At 45.8% G+C, this 23,972-nt stretch overlaps 2 protein-coding genes across 2 annotated transcripts in view; one reads left to right on the top strand and one right to left on the bottom strand.

The window, feature by feature from the left end:
- LOC112219756 overlaps positions 1-23,972 on the top strand; it is a 466,516-nt gene that overhangs the window by 345,602 nt on the left and 96,942 nt on the right. The window lies entirely within an intron of this gene.
- On the bottom strand, positions 1,553-23,663 carry LOC112217397 (sine oculis-binding protein homolog). The gene is given in 10 exon segments (XM_024377643.2): positions 1,553-1,686; positions 9,124-10,469; positions 10,472-10,618; positions 10,621-10,720; positions 10,722-11,129; positions 11,844-11,945; positions 19,047-19,198; positions 19,532-19,726; positions 20,537-20,675; positions 23,346-23,663. Coding segments are annotated over 9 exon segments (2,673 nt in total). The 5' UTR covers positions 23,439-23,663; the 3' UTR covers positions 1,553-1,686; positions 9,124-9,132.

Genomic DNA, 23,972 nt, shown 5'->3' with positions numbered 1-23,972 from the left:
GTGTTTCCATTATTTTGGCAGGTAGCTGTATGTTCCAGAAGCGACACTGCACTCTACTGGACAAATTCTAACAAAACATTTGGAAACTGGTTAGAACTTGCAAAATACAGCATAATAATCATCATCAAAATAAAAATCAATAAAGCACTTTTTGAAGATCTATCAAGGCATCATTCATAAGTTAATATAAAGTCCAAGTCTATGTATAGCAAAAACTAAAAGTGAATCAATGTGATGATGAGTGCCGGCAAGGCCTCCAGATGATGATTCTCCCACTGGATAGTTTGGATAGTTTTGGCATGACAATGACTAGAAGAGTTGGCAAGACAGAACAAATAGATCTGGGACCAGGCGTATAGTCAGTATCTCATCAAACTGTAATACTGATAGCTGCATTTTGCAGCCTTTGACGGTTCAAAATAATACCATGGCTGGTAACATGACTACCTACATTGTTGTTCCAAACCCACCAAAAGGGGCCCACTGCACATTATCTGAGTAAGGTAAGGAGCATCAACAGAGGGAGTGGGTTTGGAAACTCAAAATATCTACTTCTATGGCAGTGTTTACACAGGCTGCCCGATTATTGGCAAAAGATCTGATCTGATTGGTCAAAAGACCAATTGGTGGTAAAAAGATCATAAATGGTATGCCTGTGACAATATAGCCCAAGTCCCATGACTGAGTCAGTGTTATAAATCACTGCCTGCGTGATGGTCTGAAACCCAGGTCTCCTGCACATCACAAGACTGTGTTAGCTCTTTGAGCCAAAGCCTTGGCATTCATTTTGGGGACAAGTCTTCAAGTCTCAGGCAAGTCAAAACTTCCCTTGCCAACTCAGCTATATCAGTAGATTGATATATGGGACTTGCTCCCTCTCTCCTTCGTTATCATATGACATTGTTTACAGTTCATATTTTTCATTGCTCCAGGAGATTCCATCCCTCCTTAAAATAGTTCAGGATAAATTCTTGAACTGAAATTGTTTACCCTCATCCCTCGTGAGAGGATATACGAGGGAAAGAGGAAGCTATCGAGCAATTGGTGTAAGAAGTTGCACTTCAGGACTGGTGTGTGTACTATATACTGCAATTGGGCAGGGGGTAGAGAGAGGAGAGGAGAGGAAAGAAGGAGAGGCGGGTACACACATATTCCTGGCGCTCAATCAGACCAAAAAAAAGACACTCCTCCTGAAGCCTGAGCCCCCGTCGGCCAGGTAACCCAAAACCCGAGTAGGGGAGTAAGCGTGGGATATGGGGGAGAGGAACAATGTGGCTCTTTGTGTGGAGCTAGGCAGAGAAAACAAACCGTTTCCCCAGGAAAGAGATCAGGTTCAGGCTCCATCTGAGAAGACCACACAAGGCTGATGATTGGAGCCTAGTAGCCTACCGTCTAGTGTAGAGCCACTGAATAGGGTTGAGGAGTGGGCTCTGATAGGCTCATGGAGTATGGCAGAGATCAAAGAAGGAGGTATCTCTGAAGTCCAAAGATGCTGTGAATATACTAGAAGTCCATATCTTGGGCTGCTTCCCCCATTGGACTGCTTCCTTGATTGGCACCTCGTGGTCAGAAGAAGGGCGGGGCCAATCTCCCTGGTGGCTGACTGATTGGCTGAGGAATGGATTGGAGAGAGGGCGTTGGTTCTGGTGATGTCCATAAGAGGGCAGGGCACTGGATCTGGTACCGCTGTACAGTGTAAAACAGTAAACAGGTCATCACATACAGAGAGAGAGAACGAGAGACGGAGAAAGAGAGAAAGTGAGAGAAAGAAAGAAAAGGAGAGAGAGAGAGAAGAGAGAGACACGGCGAGGGAGAGAGTGAAAGAGAGACAGAAAGAAAAAGAGAGAGCGAGACAAAGGGGGATGAGAGAGAGAGAAAGGGATTTGAATTGCATTTCCATTTACATCTTTACCATAGTCTTAGATCTGCCTTCCTATTCTGTCAACCCTCCCTTCCTTAATCCACCCACTCAACATAAACACTGTGAGAATGAGGCTTTTAGATATGTCAACACCCAGATAACTGTCACATAGGTTATTATCAAGCCAAGAACATCTGTGCTGAACACACACTCACACACATGCACAGGCGGATGCACACACACACACACACACACACACACACACACACACACACACACACACACACACACACACACACACACACACACACACACACACACACACACACACACACACACACACACACATGCACAGGCGGATGCACACACACGCACACACACACACACACACACACACACACACACACACACACACACACACACACACACACACACACACACACACACACATGCACAGGCGGATGCACACACACACACACACACACACACACACACACACACACACACACACACACACACACACACACACACACACACACACACACACACACATGCACAGGCACATGCACAGGCGGATGCACACACACACACACACACACACACACACACACACACACACACACACACACACACACACACACACACACACACACACACACACACACACACACACACACACACACACACACACACCAGGGGCCAAGAAGCCATGGCTCTGTACTCTCTAACTCTCTATTCCCCTTGTCCCTCTCCGTTTAAGTTTCAAACGCTCTGCAAATACCCATGTGGAGGGATCTAGTTACACGTGGCAATAAAATAGCCCAAATAAAGGCATTGAAAACTGAGACGAAACCAGGCTATTTCCTGAGGTGAAATCCTCCAGTTGGCCTGTTGATTTTGTCAGAGCTAAAAGACTTAAAAGTATTTTTAAAGACACTTTTAGTAGCGAACACAATGAAAGTGGACAGCCATATTAACCTCTGCACTGAGAGTTACTAAGCTAAAGCCAGTCGACTGTGAACGCAGAGCGGGTCCCATTACACATAAGCTCTCGCGACATATGCAAACACACACGTTACTATACACACCCTCAGCAGACACATATACTGTATACACACGCTCACACATACGCGCGCACACACGTTTGTTTTACTATCCTTTTGGGGACCAAAAAAACGATTCCCATTCAGTATCCTGTTTTCCCTAACCCCTAACCCTAATCCTTAACAACCTAACGCTAACCTTAACCCTTAACTCCTAACCAGTGCTTAACTAGTAAATTTGGAGGTGCCGGAACAAAAAGTTAGCACGAGAGGGGGGTGACCTGGGGAGCTTTGAGGTAGCGGAACAAAAAGTTAGCACGAGAGGGGGTGACCTGGGGAGCTTTGAGGTACCGGAACAAAAAGTTAGCACGAGAGGGGGTGACCTGGGGAGCTTTGAGGTACCGGAACACATGACAAAGAAAAAATATTCTTTATAATAAAGTATGCCGTGCATATCATCACATATCCACTGTGGCATAGAGCAATATAGTAGAGGCACTTATAGAAGTTCCACACATGGGGAACATTTTTTCTAGCCTAGAGTCCGGGAAATGTTTGGCCTTGTATGAATGCATTTCATCCAATTCTAGTCATTTTACATTACTGGAGACTTTGGCATAATATTTTTTTATTGCCACGTTCAAAACAACTCGAAACTGAGAACTGGGAAATATCTGACTTCCGACTTCAGTGCGTTCAAGACAACTGTAAAATTCAGAAAAAAAATTGCTCCGACTGGGAAAATGAGTTTTGAACGGTCTTCCAACTCGGAATTCCAAGTGGGGAACTCTGGCCTAAGAGCTCCGACTTTCCGACCTGACGATCACTGATCATGATTCGACCTCGTTTCCAGTTGTCTTGAAAGCACCATCATGCTGCACAAATGATTGAAATGACAGGCTACTTTGACACTGACTGACTGATAATCTGAGATCAATGAAAAGGACTTATCTTAAATCCATCAATAGCTTAGGCCTAGGTGTGTGGAGACATATTGTATGCTACAATATGAGGAGGAAATTATAGTCCTAAAAAGGCTTTCCAGTATCACTTACTCACCCAATGACGTACAGCTCACTTGCTGGTGATGGCATATGCGCTAGTGCCAAAAGCCCCCCCCCTCTCCCTTGTTCAACAATATTTGGATGTTGATCAAATATTTTGGTAGCCTACAGCTGGTTATATTCTTCTTTTCGGCAGGAGCCATGTGCTTTACAACCTGTGTTTTCCCGCGATTGTAGACTATTTAAAATATTGCGAGAGGCCAGTTTTGTCTGCTGTTTGTTCACTGACAGATTTGCCACACGTTCCCAACTGTAGGCTATGCCTTGTTATTGGGCTACACTCCACAGCTAGGCTATTTTTAAAAGAAGCGATTTATCCTCTGTGGCTAAATTTGAGGCTTTCTCATGGTGTGGCAGTGGCGTGTATTCATGGATGCCAAGGGAAGCGAGGCTTACCCAAAAAATGGACCAATTAAAAAAAAAAAAAACTATATATATATATATATATATATATATATATATATATATATATATATATAAGAATTGATCTCTTGTCTTTCTGTGTTTCATAATTTTCCTTAAATTCGCAAGAAGCTGAATATAAGCATCCGAGTGTGTGGAACAGCGGCCCTCTGTCTCTCTACGTGTAGGCCATCTATCTGATGCTGATGCTGGTCCAAACAAGTATGACATTGTTGTCATTGTTGTCGCCCGTAGCATTGAAGGCAAGGGAAGCCAGCGAGCATCTGGCCTCCCTTGATATTATTATTATTTTTTTTAAATGTGCCAATCAGCGTCGAACTAAACTGAGCCAGCTTAACTGTAAATGGTCCTGGCGCAACAAAAAAAGTGTTAAGGGAAGCCAGCTTTGATTTTGGAGCATATGGTATTGACAGAAAAACTTGAATTGTGCATCTCATTGTGTTCTCATCATCCGGTGGCTAGCTAGCTAGCTAAAATTGGCCCTTTCCTAAATTAACCATGGATGGAGATAGGGATTTGGACTTGAGGTTTTACTTAATTCTCCGTACTGGCCAATGATTATAATGGTTATTCTGATCCAAACAATTGGATCAGAACCACCATCAGAGCCACCAGAACCACTGATCCAACCACCATCCAATTCATACATTGTTGTGCCACTGGCCTGAGAGGATGGAAGTTCAAAATGTAGCTAAATGTTGAAGGCTAACGTTAACTAAGGTTGGAAATGAATGGAAGTTAGGCTAGCGAACAAGCATTTTAGCCAGGTAACCTAGGACAACAACAAATACAAGCGTGTACTGTGTGACAGAGTGACACACCGTTTCGTTACCATGAAAGAGAGGAGGATGGCATTGTTGTTTCTCCACAAGTAGGGTGAGTCAAAATGTTTATCTACTTGCACGAACGCGCATGCACACACACACACACACACACACACACACACACACACACACACACACACACACACACACACACACACACACACACACACACACACACACAAAGAAATCAGAATCATGAAAATCCACATCATATTTAGCTGATGTTGATTGGACTAAATCGTTTTTGGTATCTTTTAGTTTTCACTGTATTAGACAAAAGAAGAGGTGATTTGATGATGTTGAAATGTTGAATTTGAAATGGTGCTGGAATAGTGGAGGCCGCTCCTGTTTTCTTTGTGACTTGAGGTAACTCTCTGTGGCTCTAAATCAATACTTGTTTTGTGGTCTGAAAATGCCAGAAACATTAACTTGACTTGACCATGCTGTAGGCAATGTAACTGTCTGTTACTGTACATGCAATATGCTTTGTGGACTTCACTGGACAGATGTTGCTATCCGGTGATAAAACAAAAGTGTGGTTGAATTTATTCTGCCACTGTGTCTTCTTATTGTCTGGGCCTTTAGGCCTCTATACCACGGTCGCATATTAATTAACAGGTTATAGAGCAAGTAACGCAATTATCACATCACATAGGTTGTAATATAGCTTTTTTGGGGGGCTACTTTGGGGGGCTAACTGTGGTGTAGTAGTTATTTCATTTATTTCTGAACATTTAGCAGTAACTCTATAACTTTGGCAAATTGATGTCAATTTATCAGGCTCCTCCAGAACCCTTTCCTCTATAAGGAAATGATAAAGTGCAATGCTGGAGAGAAGAGACCTGCAGGCTCTATTAGAGCAGAGAGAGAGCAGAGTGAGGGAGAGAGATCATAGAAGTGAATCTCATTCTAGTTCTGTGAAAGCCAATCATTTTTCATGCCACGAGATGTACCAGATCCGGCCAAATAGGTTCCGGTTCAAATTAAGCACTGCTCCTAACCTTAATTGTAACCCTAACCCTAATTGTCAACCTAACCTAACCACTAAGCATCAAATAGTATCTTTTCTTGTGGGGACTGGGGAAACTTCCACTTGTCCGAATTTTCCTTGTTTTACTATCCTTGTGAGGACTTGTGGTCCCCACAAAGATAGTAAAACCAAAAACACACACACAAACACACACACAGGCTCCCCTTACACAGAACACCAAGCAATAAATCTGCCTGCGCAACGCTGGCAACCCTCTGTGATTTTCATGTGTATTGGTTACTAAGGAGACCGGTGGACCACGTGAAACTACAACAACTGACAAAGGGTGAAGCGGGGACCTCTCTGCAAGAGGATGGCGTAATACTTCTGGCACATGGCTTTTGGGAATATATGATAAACAGTCATTGGGTTATGTGTCGCTCTCTGCCAATAGCCATCTTTTTCACTTTCAGACACAATTATGATGACCCTTGACCTTTTGAGGTATTCGAAATGGGAGGGGAGAAGGGAGGAAGTAGAGGTAACTGGAAATCAGAAACTTCTCTGTCATCATGTGTACATTAAGCCCAGGATGTAAAACGGAAAGATAAGCACATAATCACACAGCTCTGGGTGGCAAAAGGACCATTTGAATGAACAATTAGAAAAGGGTAAACTGGAGACGGATCTGATTTGTCGAAAGTAAGGAGGGTTCCAATCTGATTGGTCGTTAGGGTTGTTCCTTGAATGTACTTTATGTCTTCCATAGAACATCTGGTTGGCAGGAAGAAGCTGTGAAGTGAGAGAAGGGAATAAGAGGAGGAGAGGAGAGGAGAGGAGAGGGAGAGGAGAGGAGAGGAGAGGAGAGGAGAGGAGAGGAGAGGAGAGGAGAGGAGAGGAGAGGAGGAGAGGAGAGGAGAGGAGAGGAGAGAGAGGAGGAGAGGAGAGGAGAGGAGAGGAGAGAGTAGAGAAATGGAGAGAAGAGAAAGAGAGGAGAGGAGAGAAAAGGGGAGAGGAGGTAGAGAAGAAGAGAGGACGGGAGTGGAGAAGGAGAGGATAAGAAAGAATAGGGGAGATGAGGAGAGAAGAGAACGCCAATAAATGCTACTAAATTAGACTAGAAGAGATGATTGCTCACCACTAAACTCCTACATGGGAGTGAGACCGAGCGACGGCGCCAGGGCCAGTATTGCATGTCAGTGTCGTTGTGACACACGTAACCGGATCGTTCCGGTTCTGCTGCTCAGTATTCTAATGAAGCCCCAGAGCTCTATCACTGAGGGCTGGCTCTCATTTTCACAGCACACACACACACACACACACACAGGTTCTCATATTCACAGCGCCTTCGAGTCTGCTGATCGCCACCGTCTCCAAGGTAACGCCAGAAAGAGGGCTGGATTGGAAGAGTGGTGGTTCATGGGATAAAAGATTATCACACAGTGTGGAACTTTGGCAGTACCCAATCCTTTGGGTGAGCTGCTCGATCACCCTTGATCAATCGACCTCACCCACGGACACTGAATAATGGGGCCTGAGCTAGAGCGGTGTTTGTGAGACAAGGGTGGATCCCGAAGGGACTTGGGCTCTTTTTACAAAAATGTCCGTGGACTCTGAATGGTTTGAGCTACAAACTATTCAAATGAAGCTGAGATTCTCACAAACACGTAACGTGTTGCTCTATGACACTCTATGACTCTCACAAGCGACACAAGAATCGTTAGAAAGTAAGTGGTTCTTCTATATAGTTCATAGGAAATCCCAGGACAGTGTTTATAATACTGCTCACATATTTTCTGTCACAAACTCCACACAGTTATCACTGACTAGTAGCATGTTCATTTCCCACTGTTCAAACCATTTCTGTACTTACAGCATTCATATAAATTCATTTTTCTCAGATTTTGCTTTGGCGGACGTTGTTTTTTTACATTTCATTTGTCAATCAAACTGTTTTCTGTTCTACTTGTAGCCCTGATTGTCCTGAAAAGAAAAAAGTAAAACAATTCATTGTGAGGCTAAATATAAAGGCTGAACAATCAGATAAATGAAGGTCAGATAAATGAAAAGCCGATTTTTGCTGGGGTCTCGGGACTGGTAGGGTTAATGAGTGCTTGTTTCTTTTGAAATGTAGTTTGTTTGAACAGACTAAAATGAATAGCTTGAGTTCAAAAAACATTGCATATTACCTTCACCCTGGTGGTGCAGTGGTCTAATACCGTGAGTAAAGTAAGAGAAGAGCATAGGTTTGAATCTCACTGATGCTGTGCTACAATAAAGGTTCTGACCAGAACCTCTCTGCAACCTAAACATGTACACAGAACAGGTGAAATCTTCTCAGAATGTTTTAAAAACCTTCAGTTTTACTGATTAGGAAGTGTATGGCTTTGAAACCAAATGTACTAGCTCGGTTCTCAAAATGTATTTGAATCAACCATGTTTGATTAGAGCTTGCCTGGTGCAATGGAGCCAATGGGATATTCCCAAAAGCACACACACGGTTACACAATATGCGCATGGCCACGAAACAGAATGGCGCCAAAGAGAGAGAATCCCAGTACCTTGGCACTCCCCACAGCTCTAGGATTACAGCTAGGCCAGGGGAAGGAGCAGAGAAGAGAGAAGAGAGACAATGAGAGTCACTTTGAAAAGAGATCACCTCAACATGCAGGGTCTGTTACATTGACAACGCTTTGTTTGGATGTTGGACTGTTTTATATGGGGATCTGTCAGGGCACGCGAGTGTGTGTGTGTGTTTGATTGTTGGTGATAGATTTAAGCAGTTAATTGTATACCTTCTTCTAAGGTTATTTCATCTATATGGAAGTTCCTTCATATAATCTTCACCTGTATTACGTCTTTCTCATTCAGATTCCTCTAGGTATCCTAACAACAACAACATATGTGATAGTGCCCCTGTGTAACAATCAACACCCACCTCCCTCTTCTACTTGTTCTGATCTCGGATGCGGAGGCACCGTCTCTTCTGAGCAGGCTCCATGTCCCCAGGTCCAGCCACACTTGGTGGGCTCCAGAGGGCGCCCTTGTCCCTGAGCTTGGGCAGAAGGAGTGTGGTGTGGGTGGTGGCTGGGAAACTGCCCGTCCTGGTAGGGGTAGGGGTGGGGGTGGGCAGGGCATAGGCGTGGTCCTCATCGAGGATGTGGGGGTCCTTAGGGTCGCCACTGGGCGAGGGCTCCTCTGATTGGCTAGTGGGGAGGGGAGGGAACTGGCCCTGGTCCCTCCCCTGGACCTGGCAATTGGAGCAGCTGTTCTCTTTGACCGCCTCCAGCTCGCTGAGGACAGAGTCAGGGCCAAGGAGCGGGGCCTCTCTCTGGGACTGGGAGGAGTCTGGGCTGGGAGCAGGGTCGGGGGATGATGACGTAGTCGTTCGGTTAGGGATGTCTGGGGACATCGGGGGGGAGGAGGTGGCGACATCACAGGGAGGGCTGCGGCATCCCCCTCTGGTCATTGGTGGAGTGTGCGAGGGGAGTTGTGTGTTTGGGCTCTGGGGGAAGGAAATGTCGTGAAGGGGAAGGGGGGACTGGGATGGTGGAGGGGTGGGTTTGATAATGTCATGGTGGTGGTTGTGGTGGTCTACTCTGGTATCCAATACCCTGGTGCTTTGCCCCGCTCTGGACTCCCGTTTACCCGACAGGTCCACCATTCCATGGGGGTTGAGCTCCAGCTTGACTGGGGTCCTCTGGAGCACTCTATGAATGAGCTGTCTCTCTGGCTGCTGCTGCTGGCCCAGCTTAAAGTCTAACAGTGCCTCAATCACTGAGGTGGAAGAAGGGGAAGCATCGTAGCAAGCCCTGGGGGAGGACGCTGCACTGTGGGGGGTCGACATGGGCGACGGAGCCTGCCTCTCCGATTTAACCCAATCTGTGATATCCCTTTTGGGGTGGTCGGAGGGCGACGGGAGACCCTGGTTGGTGGTTCTACTTAATCTGCTTAGCACAGAGCTCCCGGGAGAGGGCAGTTTGACACCACTGGAGCACCTCCTCTCCATCCCATCTGGCACTGGCTGGATAACCCCACTGGGGGAGATCCCTAGGGGGTCTGAGGGGGAAGCCTTAGGGGGCATGGGTATGGGGATAGGAATGGGGATGGGGACGGGGATGGGTACAATAATGGGGTAGGGAACCAGGACCATGGGCTGAGGGAAGAAGGGGCCTAGGGACGGCCATCTCCCGAAGTTCATCATAGAGGGCATGGGCACAGGGCCACGGGGCCCCATCATTGGGGGGGAGTGCAGACCAGGGAAGTAGGCCCCGGGTATGGGTGCATTCTAGGTGGGTTCATGGAGGAGGCCGAGGGGGCTGGAGGTGGGGGTGGTGGGGGAGTGAGGGGTGGACCGGTTGATGGGGCTGGAAGGGGGCCAGGGTGGCACCTGTGGGGATTGGCGATGGGGCTCGTCAGGCCTTGGGCGTGGAGGGGGGCCGGATGAAGGGCAGCGGAATCTGAGGAATTGCTTGGTGGTGTTGGTGGTGCTCCATGGGGGGCGAGGAGGAGGAGGGGGACGGAGTGGTGGTTTGCCACCTCTGGGGGTGGCAACGGTGGCAGGACATGCCTCTCCAGGTGTCTCAGCCCAGAGACGGGGGCCTTGGAGGACGAGGACGACGCCTCAGATGGTGACACAGTCCTTGGCATGGGCCCTTTGGGTGACCTGGTCCTCCCCCGAACGACCCCCGCGCCATTGTTCCACGATTCGGGGGTCAGGAGTTTCTGGTTCTGACCCCCTCCGTTGGACTCAGTTCTCCCATCCTGGGTGGGTCTTCCTGGGCCTGGGCTGGAGCTGATGAGAGCTGCCCTGGCCTCTCTGTAGAACACGTCCATCTTGTACTGGTTCAAGCACTTACTACTGCAGAACTGGAGCCGTTCTGCGCCTGCGCCGAAGTCCAGGTACTCTTTGGTGTGGCGGATGTGTTTGCACCAGTCGCACACCTGAGGTACAGGCGAGAGTGACTGTGGAGAATTACTAAAGTGTCACGTGAAAAGGGAAAACCAATTATTTGAATGTGGAATGTATTGTATAACATTTAAATAGAGTGATTTTGTTTTTCCATCTCAAAATGCCTAAAAGGCCCTTAATTGTTTCCGCACAAAAACATTTAATCAGTCTATATTGGACAAGGAGTGACTTCACTATTTGGGATGAATTCTCCATGTAAGGCAATCTTCCCTATATAGCATGTGTTCAATTTCAGGCTCAAATCATATTAAATTCATTGTGTTCTTTTTTTAAATGATTTGGGCATTAAATGTAATATATTCTAAACACGAGAGATTCATTTGCATGGGGAATTGGTCCCAAAATGCTAATGTGGCTAATTGTTAGCTATGACTACTTTAACAAAACCTAATGTGGATTGCAGCCTCTCCATGTCCATAGCCTATTTTAAGGTAACAAATATCTATATATGGAAAACAGCTGAACTATCAATTTAAGATTTAAGGTGCAGTTTCCCAGTCACAGATTAAGCCTACTCCTAGTCTAAGGCTTAATCTGTGTCCTGGAAACTGCCCCTAAGTGTTTTGAAGTAGGTGTATATCTCTTAAAGACAATCATGCTTGACTTCATTAGTACACTTTGAGCAAAAACATTTGAGTAATGTTTAGTAATGTATTTCCATGATGTGGATTATGTTCTGTTCTTACTCTGGCCCCACTGCTGTTCATCTTCATCACCAGTCGGGGTGAGTCATCGGCATGGGTGTGTTGGGGGGATTGCTCACCTCCATTGAGATCCTCATCCCGGGCCTGACGGACAGGGGCAAAGCCACATCATTATACATTTATAACAAACTGTCAAGAGCTCGGTCATGTTCTTAGGCACCAAACAAACAAACAAACGGACTGATTTGTCAAGTAAGAAACACTCATTATTTTAATTTTTTTTATCTCCGTTTGCAAAATGTTTGAAAACGTTGTGAACACGTCCCAGGATTGAGTTAAAGTTGTTTTAGAGTACAGCCTGGATTCAGTTGAACCCTTATGGGATTTTAAGCACCAAGCTTTGATGAGGTAGCATTTGCTTTAAGTCATCATAGATGGCTCTCGTGGTCATTAAAGCAAACTTACATAACCAATTCCAAAATAACCACTGCAAGATTCGCCTCGTCATAGGGGTTCAATGTAACAGAGTACATTGACCTGTGGGCTTTGAGGTCACTGAAACAAAGGGAATGTTTTGGAAAGTCTTGATAAGATAAAGTAGATGACATACATAAAACCCTTATATTATTGTCAATGGTCCGGCTGTAATAATATTGGGCATTCCTCCCGATTCATGTAAGCTGATCCTGTGTGGATCTGCGAGCAGTGAGCACCCCCCTTCACTGTGACCCACTGAGTCGTGTTGAGTTACGAAACATGAGGCAGCTGCAGGTAAGGTATGCGCTGAAACTGGACACCTTGCCCCTAGGCCCCCTGCCCTTCTTCCTCGGCGAGACAAGCAGGGACAAGCCAATGGCCAAGGTTCCATCCCCACCTCCACCAACCAAAAAAATGGAGGGTTTGTTGCAGCCTGGTAGGTAGGCAGTAGACGATTCCCTCTTTCCCCCTGTCAGTTGTTGTGTGACTATAACCTAGCGCTGCATAAACAACATAAATGTTGAATGGGGATAGCCTTGCCTGACACCCCCATGCCTCTAAGAGGGGGTATCCATGTCTTGGATGGAGGGTGAAAAATGGTGGTAATGTGTATGGGAGAGAAGCGGTGTATGGACACTACTCCCCTGTCCTCACGAACCAAGCCGCATTTTTGACTGGCCCTTTCTCCATTAAGGCGAAACTGATACTAAGGGCTTTATTGAATCGGTATCACAGAAGTTCAGCATTACAGCATGACTGAAATTTAACAGCAATGTTCACAAGTTAGCTGAGACTGTATTCCTGGTAAACGATGCATACGAAAAGTACCTTTACATTTCTATCACCCAATCTGTAATGCTTCAGCGATACGGCACAACGCCTCTCCCATATTTGACAAAGCTAGTTTGTGTGTATGTATTCATATGTAGACTACGTGTGCCTTTGTTAAATTGATGTAGTTCTGTCCTTGAGCTGTTCCTGTTCATTAATGTTCTGTATTATGTCATGTTTCATGTTCTGTGTGGACCGCAGGAAGACTGCAACTCTTTGTTAATGGTTTCAGTGACTTCATTAGGTGTGGTTGCTGATGCGTATATGAACGAATCATCAGAATACATGGACACACATGCTTTGTTTAACCTCTCTTGGGTAAGGGGCAGTATTTTCACCTCCGGATGAAAAGCGTGCCCAAAGTAAACTGCCTGTTACTCAGGCCCAGAAGCTAGGATATATTTGGTATATTTGGATAGAAAACATTCTATTAGTATTAGAAACAGTTTGTTCCTTCTTAAATTTGATCAGTTATTTACGTTTTAGGGTACCTGAGGTTGGATTAGGATCGCTGTTTGAAATGTTTGGACCAAGTTTACAGGTAACTTATTAGATACATTTTAGGCATGTTGGGCGAGTTGAAACCGGTGTATTTCTGAATCAAACGCGTCAAATAAATTGACATTTTTGGGACATAAAGAAGGACATTATCGAACAAAAGGACCATTTGTGATTTTTTTTCTGGGACATTTTGGAGTGCCAACAGAAGACGATCTTCAAAGGTAAGGCATTAACTATATCGCTATTTCTGACTTTTGTGGCGCACCTGCCTAGTTGAAATATGATTTTCATGTGTTTGTATGCGGGGCGCTGTCCTCAAATAATCGCATGGTTTGCTTTCGCCATAAAGCCTTTTTGAAATCTGACATAGTGGCTGGATTAACAAGAAGGAAAGCTTTATTTTGATGTATAAGGCATATATTTTCAAGAATGTTAAATATTTGAATTTGGTATTTTTGAATTTCACCGGATGTTGGCCAGGTGGGACGCTACTGTCCCACCTGCCCATTAGAAGTTAATGCCAGTGGCAGGTCATTGGTAAAAATAGAAAAGAGTAGAGGGCTTAGGGTGCTGCTCTGCGGTACACCACACTTTACATGTTTGACATTAGAGAAGCTTCCATTAAAGAAAGCCCTCTAAGTTCTATTAGGCAGCTCTGAATCCATGATATGGCAGAGGTTGAAAAGCCATAACACATACGTTTTCTCAATAACAGGTTATGGTAAATAATATCAAATGCTGCACTGAAATTTAACAGTACAGCTCCCACAATCTTCTTATTACCAATTTCTTTCAACCAATCATCAGTCATTTGTGTCAGTGTAGTACATGTTAAGTGCCCTTCTATATAAGCATGCTGAATTTTTTCCAACAGTTTAAGAGCTGGCAGCAAGCTGATAGGTCTGCTGTTAGAACAAGTAAGGGCTTTACCACTCTTGGGTAGTGGAATAACTTTTGCTTCCCTCCAAGCTTGAGGACAACACATTTCCTCTAGGCTCAGATTACACATATGACAGATAGGAGTGGCTATAGAGTCAGCTACCATCCTCAGTAGCTCTCCACCTGTTTTCAATGCCAGAATGTTTGTCATTATTGATCGATAACAATCATTTCTCCACCTCTCCCCCACTAACTTTACAAAATTAAAACTTGTAATGATTTTCTTTCATTATTAGTTTTTTTTATGCATGAGTATGATGGTTCAGTGTTCGTTGTTGGCATTTCCTGCCTAAGTTTTCCCACTTTTTCAATGAAGTAGTCATTAAAATAATTGGCAACATCAAATGGTTTTGTGATGAATAAGCCTTCAGATTTGATGAACGATGGAGTTGAATTTGTCTTTCTGCCCATAATTTCATTTATATCATTGATCTTGGCTTCATAATGAAGTTTATTCTTCTTTTTGTTGAGTTTAGTCACATAATTTCTCAATTTGCAGTAAGTCAGATGTGTAGCCAGACTTATTTGCCACTCCTTTTGCCCCATCTCTTTCAACCATACATACAGTTTTTCAATTTCTCATCAATCCATGGAGCTTTAATAGTTCTAACAGTCAGTTCTTGTCACGTTCATTGTAACGAGGAGACCAAGGGGCAGCGTGATGAGAATACATTCCTCTTTATTAAAGGAAGAACACCTAAACAAACTAACAAAACGAACGAGAAGCTATAAACACTGGTGCTGAGACAGGCAACTAATACATAGACATTAACCCACAAAACCAACATGGAAAATGGCAACCTAAATAGGATCCCCAATCAGAGACAACGATAAACTGCTGTCACTGATTGGGAAACAATTCAGGCCACCATAGACCTACATTTACCTAGACGTACCAAAACCCCAAAGATGTACATAAAACCCTAGACAGGACAAAAACACACATATCACCCTCGCCACACCCTGACCTAACCAAAATAATAAAGAAAAATAATACTAAGGTCAGGGCGTGACAGTACCCCCTCCAAAAGGTGCGTACTCCCGGCCGCAAACCTAAACATATATGGGAGGGTCTGGGTGGGCATCTAACTTTGGTGGCGGCTTAGGTTCTGGATGCCGCCCACCTTCCCCTCGATGGGGACCCAGGCCTGGGGACCGTCGCGGGAGGTTCCGGACTGTGGCCCGTCGTTGGAGGTTCCGGACTGTGGCCCGTCGTGGGAGGTTCCGGACTGTGGCCCGTCGTTGGAGGTTCCGGTCTGTGGCCCGTCGTTGGAGGTTCCGGACTGTGGCCCGTCGTTGGAGGTTCTGGACTGTGGCCCGTCGTTGGAGGTTCCGCACTGTGAACCATCTCCGGACGCTCTGGACTGGGTACTGTCGCCAGACGCTCTGGACTGGGTACTGTCGCCGGACGCTCTGGACTGGGTACTGTTGCCGGACGCTCTGGACTGGCGAGGCGCACTGTAGGCCTGGTGCCGGCACTGGTGGTACCAGGCTGGGGACACGCACATCAGGACGAGTGCTAGGGAAGAGGAACAGGGTGTACTGGACTCTGGAGGCGCACGGGAAGCCTGGTGCGTGGTGTTGGCACTGGTGGTACTGGGCTGGTGACACGCACCTCAGGGTGAGTACGGGGAGCAGGCACAGGACGTACTGGACTGTGGAGGCGCATTGGAGGTCTCCCTCCTGTCCGGAGCTGCCATAGCCGCCCTCCTGTCCGGAGCTGCCAGAGCCGCCCATCAGTCAGGAGCTGCCAGAGCCGCCCATCAGTCAGGCAGGAGCTGCCTGAGCCGCCCGTCAGTCAGGAGCTGCCAGAGCCGCCAATCAGTCAGGAGCTGCCGGAGCCGCCCGTCAGTCAGGAGTTGCCGGAGCCGCCCGTCACTCCGGAGCTGCCGGAACCGCCCGTCACTCCGGAGTTGCCGGAGTCGCCCTTCACTCCGGCACTGCCGGAGTCTCCCGCCTGTCCCGCGCTGCCGGAGTCTCCCATCTATTCGGGGCCCGCTGCAAGGGTCCCCAATCCGAGGTCGGCGGCGAGGGTCGCCGCTCCAAAGACGCCACTTGAGTGGGCCAAGACTATGGTGGAGTGGGGTCCACGTCCCGCGCCGCCACAGCGGACAGATGCCCACCCAGACCCTCCCCTATGGGTTTAGGTTTTGCGGCCGGAGTCCGCACCTTTGGGAAGGGGGGGTACTGTCACGCCCTGTCCTTAGTTCCTTTTTTATGTCTCTATTTTAGTTTGGTCAGGGCGTGAGTTGGGGTGGGCATTCTATGTGTTCTATGTTTTTGTATTTCTGTGTTTGGCCTGGTATGGTTCCCAATCAGAGGCAGCTGTTTATCATTGTCTCTGATTGAGAACTATACTTAGGCAGCCTGTTTTCCCACTATGATTTGTGGGTAGTTGTTTTCTGTTTTGTATTGCTGCACCTTACAGGACTGTTTCATTTTCGTTTCACTCTCTTTGTTATTTTGTTTAGTGTTTCTGTTCTAATAAATATAACATGAACACTTACCACACTGCGCATCCATCCTATTCCTCATCAGAAGAGGAAGACAATCGTTACATAATATATAACTGTTATCTGATGTTAGTAAGTTATTTATTTAATTAACCATATTTCTAAGACTACATACAGCGCATTCGGAAAGTATTCAAGCCCATTGACCTTTTCCACATTTTTCACATCACAGCCTTATTCTAAAATGGATCTACACACAATACCCCATAATGATAAAGCGATTACAGGTTTTTAGAAATTTTAGCAAATGTATTAAAAGTAAAAAACTGAAAATATTATTTTACATAAGTATTCAGACCATTTGCTATTAGACTCAAAGGTGTTTCTACAACTTGATTGGAGTCCACCTGTTGTAAACTCAGTTGATTGGACATGATTTGGAAAGGCACACACCTGTGTATATAACGTCCCACAGTTTTAAAAACCCACAGATTAAAAACCAAGCCGTGAGTTTGAAGAAATTGTCCGTAGAGCTCCAAGACAGGATTGTGTCAATGCACAGATCTGGGGAAGGGTACAAAAACATTTTTTCAGCAAGAACACAGTGGCTACCATCATTCTTAAATGTAATAAGTTTGGAACCACCAAAACTCTTCCTAGAGCTGGCCGCCTGGCCAAACTGAGGAATCGGGGAGAAGGGCCTTGGTCAGGGAGGTGACCAAGAACCCAATGGTCACTCTGACAGAGCTCCAGAGTTCCTTTGTGGAGATGGGAGAACTTTCCAGAAGGACAACCATCTCTGTAGCACTCCACCAATTAGGTCTTTATGGTAGTGTGGCCAGACGGAAGCCACTCCTCAGTGAAATGCACATGAAAGCCCACTTGGAGTTTGCCAAAAGACACCTACAGGACTTTTAGACCATGAGAAACAAGATTCTCTGGTCTGATGAAACCAAGATTGAACTCTTTGGCCTGAATGCCAAGCGTCACGTCTGGGGGAAACCTGACACCATCCCTACGGTGAAGCATGGTGGTGGCAGCATCATGCTGTGGGTATGTTTTTCAGCGGCAGGGACTGGGAGACTAGTCAGGATCGAGCGAAAGATGACTGGAGCAAAGTACAGAGAGATCCTTGATGAAAACCTGCTCCAGAGCAGTCAGGACCTCGGACTGGGGAGAAGATTCACCTTCCAACAGGACAATGGCCCTAAGCACACAGCCAAGACAACACAGGAGTGGCTTCGGGACAAGTCTCTGAATGTCCTTGATTGGCCCCGCCAGAGACCAGACTTGAACACAATCGAACATCTCTGGAGACACCTGAAAATAGCTGTGCACCGACACTCCTCATCCAACCTGACAGAACTTGAGAGGATCTGCAGGTGTGCCAAACTTGTAGCGTCATACCCAAGAAGACTTGAGACTGTAATGACTGCCAAAGGTGCTTCAACAAAGTACAGAGTAAAGGGTCTGAATCCTTATGTAAAGTGACACTTCAGTTTGACATTTTTTTATAACTTTGCAAAAATGTCTAAGAACCTGTTTTTGCTTTGCCATTAATGGGGTATTGTGTGTAGATTGATGAGGGAGAAAAAAACTATTTAATCCATTTTAGAATAAGGCTGTAACATAACAAAATGTGGAAAAGGTCAAAGGGTCTGAGTACTTTCCGAATGCACTATATATTAATGTGGGCTATTTTCAGCCCTTTCCTGGGTAGCTTGTGTGTGTGTTGTGTGTGTGTGTTACCTGTGTTGTGCTTGGATAAAACCCTTCACACATGCATGCACCCACACACTCTCTTTAAGTTCTTGATTTTTTTTATCAATACAATGGTATAGATAAAGATGACCTTACTGAGGAAAACAGTGGTATTCCATTTCCGAGGGTTTGTTTACCTGCCAGAAATCTCACCATTAAATTGTGTGTGTTTATGTGTGTGTGTCTGTGTGTGCATGCTTATCTTTATTTCCATCTGAACTCAGTTTTGTCAGACCTAAAATTGTCCATTGACTCCTAGTTGAATCAAGGTTGAATCCCTCACCTTGTTGCGTTTGAAGTAGGCCCGTCGGCAGGCGGCGAAGCACTTCTCACTACAGAAGCTCTTCAGCTCGGTGCCCATACAGAGAGAGTAGCGCTTCACCCCTTCCTTCTGACACCACACACACACTATCTGCACATTCTGCACGTCTTCCACTGTGGACAGAGCCAAAGGAGAGAGGAATCAACATCAACATGCGGAGTGTGATTGATGATGATGATGATGATGATCATGTTAAGAGCATGTGAGTGTTTCAGCTGTGTAAAATAATTGTAGGCTATATGTGGTAGTGATGATGATGATGATGGTGACCTGAAGACTAGGCTTTAGCTCAGCGGCTAGCAAGCTTTTATGATGTGCAGGAGACCCGGGTTCTAACCCAAAGTGCTTGTGTGTGTGTGTGTGTGTGTGTGTGTGTGTGTGTGTGTGTGTGTGTGTGTGTGTGTGTGTGTGTGTGTGTGTGTGTGCATGTGTGATGTTTGCCCTACCTGCAGATGGCTTTATAAGGGGGACAATTACGGGAGCGCTCTTATGCTCCTTAGGGCTGGTCAAAGAGGAGGAGCTGGGGAAGGAAGAGGAAGTGGAAGAGGGGACGCTGGATGATTCTCTCTCTCCACTCCTCATGGCTAGTGCAGAGGGGCTGACTTTGCTGTTCAAGCACTTGGGCTTCGGCACTGAGTTTTCTGGAAGGTACAGGATATGTATGGTCACTTTATGAGAGCCCATTTATGTTCTAACATAGGTATGGAGTGATGTAAGTGACTAAATAAATGTAATCTGCATTCAAAATGTTGAGCTTTTGAGGGCACTAATATCACTCCATATAAACAAATAATGTATATGCAGCCCAAAGGACGTTGACAAAATAAAGATCATTTTTAATTTTTATTTAACCTTTATTTAACTAGGCTAGACAGTTAAGAACAAATTCTTATTTACAATGACGGCCTACCAAAAGGCAAAAGGCCTCCTGCAGGGAAGGGTCTGGGATTAAAAATACAAATAAATAAAAAATATATAGGACAAAACACACATCAAGACAAGAGAGACAACACAACACTAGATAAAGAGAGACCTAAGACAACAATGGCACTGAACATTTTAGAAAGAGAAAAATCCAGCCATACAGGGATAATAAGTGAAACATAAGAATGGTGAATTAAGTTGCAAGTATGTCTAGCAAATGTTTAAAGTGATTCTGTCTTTATTGAAAAACCTGTATGCTCTGTTATTGGGTTACCCTCTGTTAACTGTGCTACCTGTGTTGTAGATACCTGGGCCTTGTTCAGTTGGCAGAAAAGTTTTGAAAGGGAGTGAAACGGGAAGATACTACCTGAACTAATGATCTTGGGTCGTGTTCAGTAGGCAGAAATAATTTTGAAACGGTAAGGCGCCACCTGAACTTGTTCAATTAAAACACAGATTTCCACTATCTGTTGCAAAACGTTTTGCTACGATGTGCCCTACTGAACGGGACCCTGGCCTTTTCTCACCTTTAAGGACGGAGACGTGCTGCTGGCGTCTCTCTCGGTTGGGGTAGTTCCGTATCTCGGTGGCCTCGTTGTCCCTGAGCTCCACCTTGTCATAGCCGTACCAGCCTAAGAGCTCATTCATGGTGCTCTCTGCAAACGTCTAGAGGGAGAAAAGGAAAATAAATCACTGAGCAACATTATAGGTTATGTCAGTCAGGTGACATGGCGGGTGACGGGGCAATGGAAACACTGCATGCTAATGCTAAGCCAATATGAACTTCAGTTTTGAGTGACCTTACATCTGAGGTTTGTGAGTGGAACTTTTTCATCCCACTCTTTAAATGTAACCAGAGCTTCCACTCCCGAATCAATGTGCTGGATTCTTTTGACTTCCAGACCAGCCCTGCCTGGATGAAATGAATAGGGGAACACAGAGGCGTACAGTATGACTCTTTTTCCATGATGTATTCCAGTTTGTTTACTCCTGCTAAATCAGAGACGGAAAAGTTTTTCAACCTAATACTTTTGTGAAATCTATGAATCATCATTTGTTTGTCTCTTTTAAATTGAGGGGGAAAAAAGAGACACAGAGAAGAAAAAAAAGTCTTCTTAGCAGATGGGTTGAGAATTGAACGTCCAGGCTTTTTAATTGATTTATTAAGACCATGTTTTAAAAAACAGCACAAAGGTCTAGCCCTGTCTCTTCATCTGCCCACCTCTCCGCCTCTGTGGCTTTGGGGGCGAGCGGGGATTGGAGCAGAAACACGATCTGGAATGGGCAGAAATCAGAGCGGGACACCCTACACCACCTCTAGGTCCCATGGTTCTGGGAAATGACCCGCTCCTCTCCCCTCAACTCTCCTGAGCGTCCAGCACTCTCCAGTCCCTCTCTGTGTGTCCCCTCCCTCCTCTCCCCTGCCCTCTCCTCTCTCTGCCTCTCCTTGGCCCCCTCCGCCCGGCACCTTCCAGCCCTGATACCCAACACTGCACTCTCGGGTTTCAACCTTTTCCAGCGTGGACAGCCTGTCTGTGGGAGTGTTGTACTAGGCCTGTAGTACTGACTGCACATTCTTTCCCCCTGCTTTCCTCACACTGACTGACCTCTGCTCCGGACCAGGGCCTCAAAGAAATGGAGCTCTGTGTGTATGTGTGTTTCTCTGTCTATCTGTGTGTGTGTGTGTGTGTGTGTGTGTGTGTGTGTGTGTGTGTGTGTGTGTGTGTGTGTGTGTGTGTGTGTGTGTGTGTGTGTGTGTGTGTGTGTGTGTGTGTGTGTGTGTGTGTACACAGAGGTATCATATCCAGCTAAATATGCCTAATGATGATTAGTCATGTATTTGGTGTCCGTGTGCTACGGTCTGACGTGGAGGGAGTGGGTCAGACTATGGTGTTGAAATAGATCCTTTAGCTGACACAACACTGGACAGGACCGGACCGGATCAGCCCGCAGACAGAATGCCCCAGAAACAACCGTGTCTGTCTATCTTTTTGTCTGTCCTTCTTTCTTTCTTTCCCTCCCCTTCTCTATTTCATAATGCGACCCTTATACAACTGGCCTTCAAGTCCAACAGCCCCAGTTCATTACCGCGCATAACCTTATACTGTAGATCCAGTACATGTCTGAGAATCACAAACTAGTAGTCTGTCAGTGCTGCCTGCCATGGACTAGCCCAGCCTATGTCAATGATTACATCAGGGCCAGTCCTCCTATATTACATTTAAGTGTCGTTTTGTCTCACTATTTTCTCATTAGGCGGAGACAGGCGTCTTTTCTTTCCCCTCCCCATGCTTTACTTCCCACAATGTTGTTTTTGTTTCTTCTTGGCAGTTCAGACAAACATCTGCTTTGTGAGAGTGACAAGCCATATCCCAAACCACAGAGAGAGCCCCAGCCAAAGGCAACAACCCAGGGCCGACCCCCAGATCCAGCCCAGATCCAAGCCAGGCTGACTTACATCAAGCACCGGATAGCATTTCGCATGTTTTGATTAAAATTAGTTAAGTTGAAATTCTACACCCCTCCCTGCATATCAAAGCTACAATCCAAACCACTCATGCAAAAAGACCACATTTCTTCTCTCACGAAAAGACCAGAATATAAACCCAAACTCCTTTCTTTTTTTGTCCTTTGGGGGGGGGGAGCTCATGGATATTCCTTACCTTTTACTCACAAGTCTCAAATGTCCTAAGCGGATAGTCTCAAGTGACCAGTGTTACTCAGTTTGTTTGGCCAAATGCCTTCCATTTTATAAAGTTAGAATGTAATAGACTATCCTACTACAACAAGTGCGAGCACAGCCGAAGCAGGGAAGAGGTTATGTGTTCTTGCTGTCTGGTGGTGACGCACATCTGGAACACCACTGGACATTGCGCGCGGCCACAGCTGGACTGACATGGCGTCACTAAAGAAGGGCTACAATTCAGTGTCTACGATATCAAATAGCCCATTGGATAACATAATATTGACACTTTGATTGACAGTTTTCTATCCTCCCGGAAAAGTACATTTCCCGAAAGTTGGTTTATTATGGCAAGGCCAGGTAATCTAATATAGCTGTCTTATTTCACCAATATGGGACTGATGTTACACAATTGTTTTATCACTTTTATTTCGTCAGTATTCAATAATATAATGGCATTAAATTATAAAACATCTTTAAAGGGAGGTGCGCTAATCATTTCACTGAAACAAATCAAAGTTTGCGTCGCTTCTATGCCTCTTGAACTGTGATTTTTACGCACGGCACTCTCCCCCACTGAATCAAACTGCGCTTGAAAGAATTCACAAACGGAACACCGACAAAAGAAATGCAGCCAAAACATTTCCTCTCACCTTCATCTCTTGGTTGATCTCTCTCTTGACGGGGTGCGCAGGTTTCCTACTGCGTTTATTTTCCGGTGGTCTCCCTTTTTCCATCTCTGGCATAGTTCTGATTTGCTCCGTGTCACTTCTTTGGCTGGCTTCACTCGGGTCTAGTCGAGGTGCGGCGTCAGAGAGCGAAAGCTGTCACTCTCGGTGACAGCGGCTGTCATGCCCAGACGTTTGCGTCCGTCATCTGAGGGCTCCTTCCATTGACTCTCCACTGAACATGCGTGTTGGGCGCTGTGGCCTGCTGCTGCCGTGGTACCGCCGCCAACGAACAATCCCCTCTCTCTTTCCCGGAGAGCAAGGAGGGGCTTCCGGGCTGTAACCCAACACCGGGCGCCCACCCCTCAACATATACGTTTCATTAGGAATGCAAGAACTGTGTATTATCTGCGGGGAACACACTACCAACACTGTGTGTTATATTCCAGTATTTAAATAAATAGATTAAAAGTCAGATTGGGTAAATGATACCCATACATAATGTTTGGGGCTTTCTCAAATGACATCTGTTCTATCACAGACAGAGATAGCGAGAGGACATATAGCAGCCTTGGACAGGGACAATGGAAAGTAGCCTGCAACCCACTATTA

Source organism: Oncorhynchus tshawytscha, linkage group LG18, assembly GCF_018296145.1.
Source record: "Oncorhynchus tshawytscha isolate Ot180627B linkage group LG18, Otsh_v2.0, whole genome shotgun sequence".
In the NCBI taxonomy this organism is placed as follows: domain Eukaryota; kingdom Metazoa; phylum Chordata; class Actinopteri; order Salmoniformes; family Salmonidae; genus Oncorhynchus; species Oncorhynchus tshawytscha.
Note: the sequence above shows the minus strand (reverse complement) of the source record. Positions and strands in the feature narration are given on the sequence as shown.